The sequence below is a fragment of the Salvia hispanica genome, chromosome 1, assembly GCF_029641045.1.
Source record: "Salvia hispanica isolate PSC_SH4W2 chromosome 1, Shi_PSC_v1, whole genome shotgun sequence".
Classification (NCBI taxonomy): Eukaryota; Viridiplantae; Streptophyta; class Magnoliopsida; order Lamiales; family Lamiaceae; genus Salvia; species Salvia hispanica.
In genome coordinates, this window is record NC_142692.1 from 49,091,665 (window position 1) to 49,100,921 (window position 9,257).

The 9,257-nt window shown below is 32.7% G+C and overlaps 1 protein-coding gene across 1 annotated transcript; it reads right to left on the reverse strand.

The window, feature by feature from the left end:
- Positions 1-4,956: 4,956 nt before the first annotated feature.
- LOC125219525 (transcription factor bHLH149-like) lies at positions 4,957-6,001 on the reverse strand. Its single transcript, XM_048121525.2, has 2 exons — positions 5,788-6,001; positions 4,957-5,704 (listed from the first exon to the last, which is right to left on the reverse strand). The coding sequence occupies exon 2, from the start codon at positions 5,691-5,693 to the stop codon at positions 5,169-5,171; it is 525 nt and encodes a 174-aa protein (XP_047977482.2). The 5' UTR covers positions 5,694-5,704; positions 5,788-6,001; the 3' UTR covers positions 4,957-5,168.
- Positions 6,002-9,257: the final 3,256 nt, after the last annotated feature.

Genomic DNA, 9,257 nt, shown 5'->3' on the forward strand with positions numbered 1-9,257 from the left:
CAAATTATGTAATTTTTGTATTTCATTTATTCATAATTTAGTTCAATTGGAAGCAATCACGACCCATAGTTAAATGTTTAAATGCACTAGCGATGCCTACCGACAAAAATGAATCATCCCTCGAAATCGAAACATGGTAAAATCATGTGCACGTGCTGCTTCGTGGACCGTGGAACCTTTAATTTCTATCTATTAAAACTATACAATTGTAGTTTTGTGGAGGAATATTTGGCCTTATTTCACGTGACAATAATTTCAAGGTTGGTGAGAGGATTTTCTCATGAACAAATGCTATTAATATCTAAAAGCTATTTCTTTGTCAAGAACCATGGGATTTGAGGTCGGAATATGTCTATATCTATGTGGTTCACTTAGGTAAGATTTGTTCCTCATCATTTCTAGGTCGTAGGAGTTAGTATTTAGATTTTGGTACAATCTATAGATTATGTAAGAATTCTATTGCTTTCATGTCATGGAATTCTCATTGTCACTCATATGTAATATGTGATTTATACATCTGTATCGAGTTGTACTACTATGTTAGTGTTATGAAAATCTCTATCATTATATAATTATATATCGATGTTGTTTTAACTATGTGATGATGTGCAATTTGTACTATAGTACTCCATGCATTCCATTGATATATACATATAAGTGTCTCAAACGATTCTAGTTGCATAGATAACATAGGATGTTGATATATACATATAAGTGTCTCAAACGATTCTAGTTGCATAGATAAAAAAAATACATAGGATGTGTTGATAAGATTGTAATATCATAATAAAGAATTATATATGGACATTTCTAATTGTTTGATATCATACGTAAACCTAAATAAAAGTCCAACATAAGATATAGGCTCGCCTCAATCTTGCCAAAATTATAACTTTATCCATGTTTATATAACCCATCAATTTATCAAGTTAAGTTAATATTATCTATAATACACAAATTTAGATAGTTTCTTTTCTATCAGACAACAAAGAAATGAAACTACAAAATTGAATTCAAAATAAAACAATACAATAGTAGTATTTAGTTTAATCAAAGAGTGACCTTTTTTCGCAATACAATATCCCAATAGTGCTTTCAGTTTAGGCATGTCATTTTCAAATATTAAAAATACACCTTGTTTGTTACAACAATATATGCAGGCAGAACTTTTACTTATGAATAGCAGATAGAGAGCTTATACTAATGCAGATAAAAGTGTCCTGATTTAGAGAATGCATGAGTATGCCTCTCTATTATAGGCCAGGCCTACTGTATGTGGAGCACGTGGAATCAATGAAGAGTCAACTCCGCTAATAATATTGGAGTGTAATTCGGATGTTACAAATGTTACGAACATCTATCATGAAGCATTATCCTGGACTGATGTATCTGTACACCTCTTATGTTGTTGTTCGTTCAAGGGACATATCTGGACTATCATTTCAATGTACACGCATGGAAAACTGCGTGTCAAGCCACATATGCTTATTTTCCATGTTGTTTTGGTCTACGTGGGATAAATAAGCAAAATGTTAATTAATCTCATAGCTCCATATTTATTGTAACCTATTCAATCTATTATATTATTTCTCATTTATTGAAGAAAATCGGTTTATAAAAAGTGACTATATCATGATCAGGGGCGTATTCCTGATTTTATTGTAAGAGGGGCAAAATTATAATATAGGAAAAAAAATTATATTTGAACAGGGGCAATAAGTGCAATTTTGTACATATATTTAATAATTTATAACAAATTTATAAAGGCAAACAAGAATTGAGGAAGGGCAAATGCCCCACCTCATAATAGGCTAGATTCGCCCATGATCATGATTATCTATTTGGAACGAGATTGGTCATATTATTTGATTTTTTAAAATGAAATATTATGTCACTTGTGCGACCCAGTCAAATTACGTTGATTGAGCTAGATTCCAACACAACGAGAGAATACACTTTGATATTGTCAATACTAAATTGTGCAAAAAATCAACAAATTATGCTACGAAAAAAATTTGTTTATATACGATTTCTTAATGCTTCCAACTTCCAAGTTTGATCAACATCATAAACCTTTCTCTTAGTTGCACACCCTTACCCTTGATGGCGACCACACTCTCTCAATCCCAACAAATGACAATATCTGGGACTCTCACTCCATCACACGTCTTGCTTTTTGTGTCTTGCCTCTTGACACTATTTCTGAGAGTCACTTTATTTTTCTAGTTTCTTCTCTACTAATATGACATAATCCGAATAATATTTCAAGAGAGCAAGGCTAATTAAAATTGAAGAACTTAATGAAAGAATAAGTTGAGTCACAATGGGAAAAGAAGGAAATAAAGCGGGGGTTAATATATGTTGATGAATACTCAAAGTAGTGAATTACATTAAAGTTTCTACATATTTGGGTATGTTATACTTAAATGTTCGAATATAAAATATTTATTTTATGACTTAATATGCAGCTATCAATTTTGATGAAAAGGGGAGAGGGAGCATAAAGTTGAGAGGATTTGAATGTTTAATAGGAATGTCACATGTGGTATAAGTGGGGGTGGGGCTGCCCACAACATGACAGGCCATTTTTGTTGCAAAATTAGGCTGTTCTTTTGGCGGAATTTGCCCTACTTTTAATTTGTGGGGTTTTTTCTCTCTCTCGACAATAATAAAAATTTAGATGTTATTTATCGTTAAAGAGGACGAATATGAGGATCAGTGTAAATTAATTAAATCACATTAATCATATAAACACTCAATATATACGAATCGAATTATATATTGACCTCTCAATCTTTCCATCTTAAACACTCCTAGTACAATATGGAATTATAATTGGTAATATTCGTATGAATATGGATATTATAATCATGATTCATGAAGTGTTGTATTGGTAGTCAACAAATAAGTAAAGTCCATTCATATACTACTATCATCCATCATATATTAATATTTTCTGAATTACATGGTTACGGAACTGATATGGGTACATAGACTAAATGAGCTCTCTCTCCTAATATGCTAGTCTTTTGGGATGAGTTCTCCTGTTTGATCTGTATCATACATTGACACAAGTCACACAACATTCAAGCTACTACATTGATACGCCTACTGTTTTGCTTTGTGTTTCAACGAAATACTTAAGAATGGGAGGGACGAAGAGACAATGAGAAATAGAGCGATATAAGTAGAAAGGAAGAAGTATAGGTGTTGAAAAGAATCCCACATTTTCACTACCTGTAGTTAAATTCCCACCCAAATTTTTAGGCAGTACTAGGGGTGAGCAAAATAACCGAAAACCGAATATCCGAACCGAACCAAACCCAAATTTTGAAATTCGGTTCGGTTTTTTCGATTTTTCAGTTCGGTTCTGTTCTAAAAATACAAAAATTTTGTTTTTTCGGTTCGGTTCGGTTTGGGCGAAAAAAAAACCGAAAAACCGAATTATATTTTAAATATATTATCATATATTTTTATCCTATTAATTTAGTATATTATATCATATATATAACATATATTCTTCTAATATATTTTTATATAATAAATATTATATATATTATATTAATTTTATATTATATATATTTATATTCTATTAGTATATATAAAATAAAATAAATTAGATATATTAAAATATACTATTTTTTTCGGTTTTTCGGTTTTGTTTTGAAATTTCGGTTTTTTCGGTAGTTCGGTTTTTTAAGTTCGGTTCGGTTCGGTTTCAATTTTAACCTAAATTCGGTTTTTCGGGTTCAGTTCGGTTTGGACGAAAAATCGAACCGAAACCCGAATGCACACCCCTAGGCAGTACCTAAATTACTCTTTAGTTGATATACTGTATAGATTTTAATTTCATCAAATTTAAACCTATCAATTTTTAAAATCCAAATTAATTATAGATGATAGTACTTATTAGTATGTACTAAGGGATGGTATCACACTAATGATAGAGATATTGCATATTATTTGATGCTTTAAATAATAAAGCCAATTGCTCGAAATATATTCAACATCTGTTTCATAATAATAGAGTCATTTTGTCATTTTGGTACGCTCCATAATAATAAAGTCATTTCCTTTTTTTATTAAAAGTTAACACATTTTTCCACACTTTTACTTTCTCTTACTTTTTTCTCTCTCTCCATCTCTCTACCTTTTTCATTTTCCGCTTTATTCTCCCTTTAATTAACTCATCTAACACAATTTTTTTTAATCTCCGTGCCGAAAAGAAACGCCTCTTACTATAGAACGGAGGGAGTATGAATTTTTGGTTCGATGACACATCTCATAAACGTGTGTTTGCTACTCCCTCCGTCCACAAAAAATAGAGCAATTTGTGTATGACATGTGTTTTAATGTAGAATTAGTAAAGTAAGAGAGAAGAGAAAAAAGTAAGAGAGAAGGAGAAAAAGTAATTGAGAAGTAGTGCTAGTGGAATGATGTGTATTTATTATTAGTTGAAGATTTTTCATAAATGAATGTGCTCTATTTTTTGTGAACGGCCAAAAATAATAATTGTGCTCTATTTTTTATGAACGGAGAGAGTATTTATTAATAATGCCACCAGTTCCGGTTTCCGGGATGTGTAACCATAGTGAAAAAGGAGCCAATTTTGAATTTATATTGCGGTTCCTGTCCTAAATAAAGTTATGAAAGTAAAACATACTCCAGTACTTGAAAGAAAGAATACTTACATTGATTTAATAATGAAACGTTTATAAGTAGATTTAAGTGACAAAAAACTCTAATGTATTATTTTCTCCATTCCAATTTTCATCGATGATGCTACTCGCGAATGTGCTTCTATAATAAACTAAAGCCATCATATATAAAGAGATAGTTAAGTAGAAGAACAAAACAGAAATAGAAACACCTAATCTAATAATTGAATAGCTAGTGGGGAATCAAATGAAATGGCGCAAACAATATAAAAACAAAATATGAGTTGGCATGTCACAATTCATAAACCCAAAGAATAAATAAATCTAATTTAAAGTCAAATAAATATCAAAAAAACAAATGACAGATCGGGTATGCTAACTTCTACGCCAGGCAAATTTAAAAAAAAAACATGAATATATCAACCTTAATTATTAACATACACTTAAAAATTAAAAAAAAACTTTAACCCCAAAAAAAATTAATCAAAAGAAACAGACAAAAAAAAACACCTAAGCTGGGGCGGCGGCGCCGGCATTGAGCAGGCCGGTGAGAAAAGTCATAGCTTTGACTTGCATTTCCAAAGCCGCAATATAATCGGTAGTTTCTTCTAGAAGGTTCGGCAGCGAGACCTTCCGGCACCCGGGGACCAACCGGCTCAACACCTTCACTTTGCTCTCCACCGGCGGGAGTTTCTTCGCCGGCTTTCTCGGGCGCGATTTTCCGGCGGAAGGCCTCGCCGCCTTTTTGTGCTTCCGGTTGATTTGCGCGAGGCGGAGGCTGAGCCGGTTGGTCAGGATGGCTCTGCTCCACCGGGTCCTGCCCCGGGCGGAGGCCGCCAGGACCCGGTCGGCGGCGTCTCGGACGCCGCCGTGGCCGCCGCGGCGGACGTGGCGGAGCGCGTCGATGAGCTTCGACGAGTAGATTTGCTGCTCCGCCTGCGTCCGCCACCGGGTCGGACCCGTTTCCGGTTGAATCCGGGTTTGGGTATCCGGGTCGATTTTGCGACGCTTGCGCGAATTCGACGATTCCGCCATTGAAAAGTCAACTGCAAAAAAGTAACGGAAATTGGATAAAATCAAAATCAAATCAATTCACCTCAAATCAAATCAAATAAATTATATACGATACCCGATCAAAGGGGGAAACGGTTTGTAGAGAGAGAAACAGAGAAATTGAATTGGAGGAAGAATAGGGAAGAAGAAGTGGAGCACTAGTTGAGACTTGAGAGAGAGATGGGAAGAAACGACAACACACGCGTCTTTTGTCTATTCATCAATTTATTGCGCTGCCATGTTACTCTTTTTTCCCTCTCTACTTTTCATGTGCTAAAAACCAGGTAGCTGTTAATATATGCATTACAATTACACCATTTTCTTACTAAATTTATTAATGAAAATCTAAAATATGTAAAACAAAAGAGAACGTACAACTTAGACCTGACCGCGCGCATCCACACAATGTGCAGTGCACAATAGACAAGAAACTGAAGGTGTAAATATGAAGCATTCAATTTTCGGTATTTTTTAATTAATTGTGTAGGTATTCAATAATAAATGTGAGGTTTAAGTTGCCATTAACTTTTCGTTACACATCATGTCAAAATCGGCGATGAGATGGTTCAACGAATTTAAGTTTTCCAAACTAAAAACAACAAATTCCTGCGTTACTTTAAACATAAGTTTGTCTACACATCTTACACCTACACTTAATTCTAAATTGTCGAAATGTTTAATTTTTTGTTTTCTCTTAAAGCTATTTTATTAATTCTTGGTCTTTTTCAAATATGATAGTGTTACAATGAAGCAAATCTCCGAAAATTCAATCACTAAAAACAATCAATGGATTTGAATTTTCTAACATAAGGTCGTGACAAAGTAAAACGAGTTGAAGGTGAAATGTGTCAATCAGCTACGCTAGTACTGGGCCCCTATATAGAATGATATCTCCAAATCCGTTTGCATCTTTATCAATTGGGGTAGCAAACATAGTTTGAAAGATATTTGTCAATTGGCGAATGAGGCTTTCTTCACTTTCAGAGAGTACTTATTAGTGGTACTACCACCATCGATCTTAATGTCGCGATAGAGGAAAATCTACCATTTTTCTCATCATAGGCGCCGAAAAGTTGTCCCACGTAGATAAAGCGGCCAAGAGGAAGGGGGAGGTTGCGGCGACTTTGAGCAATGTACCCATCCAAGCCCCTCAAATTGTCCGGTAATCCATCAAGAGATGCTTAACATAATTCGGAAATAATTTAGAATTTTAAATTATGCATTGTTTGGTTTTTATTTAGTACTATATTTTAGAAATAATTTATTGTAATTTTAAATTAAATAACTTTTAAATGTTTGGTTCATTTTTTAAATGATATGAAAATAAAGAATAATTAATCGATAAAATAAAAACTAAACTTAAGGTATGATTTGGAGTATATATAGCTGTTGTGGGTGATTTGAGTTTGAAGTATAAGACTAATTTAGTAATTTATCTGTTAAAAAATGAATTTGTGATATGATTAATGATATGGAATGAAATTGAATTAGAAATGGCATAAGTATTAATTAATTCAACCACCGACTTTCATATTTGTTCCGCTAGATTTTCTTTAAATGTTATGTTTGTTCGTGGTAGGTTTTGCATTTACTTGGCAACTTTGCAGAATATTCTATTATTGTTGGGCTATAGATGGCAAAATAGCGAAACTTCAAGAATTTCATTGATAACTTTGGCGTAAAAACTCACGTATAGACATAGTGCTTCACCATGAAAATACATGTACTGTAGTCTGTAGGTATAATATGAAAAGGAACATGCACTTGTAAAATATATAAAATGTGATTGTTCTGTTGTAGTATTACATTCGTCCGCGGTTAAATATCTCATATTACAATTTTAAAATATCCGTCACTAAATATCTCATTTCATTTTTTTTTAAATTTTGGTAACTTAAATCACATACTCCATATTAGCACATCTTCTTTGAATTTTACTATAAAATTATACTATAAAATTAGATTATACATTCCACTATAACTTTCTACGTCTAACTTGTATCGAATTAAAATGTGATATTTAATGCCGGACGCCCGCCGGACGAAGAGAGCACATTTCAATCTATCAATAATCATAACAATTATGATAACAAAGCCCAATTTAGTTGGTAATATATTTTTCTTAATCCAATAAATTGCTGTTTTGTATAGTATCATTTTGGATGCACGTGAAACTAAACAAAACCATTAAACATTAGGACAAAGTAACTGGTTTTTGCAGACAAATATATTTGCTATTGCAATATCCTATGTTAAGTGGAGTATTAAATTAATTGCGAGTGCGTATTTATGTAAGAACAAATCTAAACCTCCAAATCAATAACAATTAATACAATGTTAGAAAACAATTTCATTTGGCCGTCACAACTCGCACACACACGAAAAAGAAAAAGAAATCTTGTCTTACAATGTGGGGAAAATAATTAAGTCACGTTGTTCCTTAGCAACCTTCTTAATTAAAATTGATTTGTTCGTTAAATATAGGGAGATGGTGCGTGTTACTTGATAACTAGTCTACATATAACATATGTGCTTTGTTGAATTTAATAGTAAAGCTTCATTGCTTTTAAATGAAGCAAAAATCATGTGAAGGATAATAGGCAACACATGGTCTGGTGCAGCACTGTACTTATTTACCGATTTGTACACATTCAATTCTACCACAACTTATACAACTTGCACATATAATGGCTAATTAAATCGATATTAATTTTCAATTTTATCGTTTAATTAAATAATACAGCCAATTGACGGAGCACGGTAATATATACAATACGTAACAAATTAAATTAGTACTAAAATTAATGAATCGATAAGTAAAAGGACAACAAACTGCAGATAGTGGTAGTATAGAATGTGATGGCACAACAATATGAAAGAGAAATTTAAAAATAATAAAGGACAGAAAAATGAATAGTTTAAGATACTGCGACGAGGAGCTATACCGAATAAAAGTAAATTTATAAGTATCATATCTATATAAGTTAAAACTATAATGACACTATTCGTGGATTAACCTGAGATAAATGGTTTTTTGTTTTTCTTTTTTCCTTTTGTACAGAATTGTTAATACCAATGTTATAAAAACCGGACCGGATTGGCCGGTTCGACCGGTCAGACCACGACCACCGGTAGGTAGTCCGGTCCGGTTCACTCATTTAAACCACCAATGCATTGAACCGCTGTGAACCGGCAGAACCGGCCGGCCGGACCGGTTGGACCGTGAACCGGAAACCGGTTCAATATTGTTTTGTTTAAAAATGTTTAAAATTAGTTGTTGGTAGGAGTTGAACTCATGACCTCTCTTCTACATAAGAAGACCTCTACCACTCTACCACATGAGCTCATTGAACAATTTGAACATCAAATATTTTTATACATTAACCATTAAATTTTTATCTACAAAAACTAATAATTCATTTTAATTTTATATTATTTAATATAATTGTTAATTATAATATAAATAATTATCATCCTCTATATTTTAATGATGCTCTACTTACCATCTATATTATTATTAGTACCATATAAGATTCATTATTTACT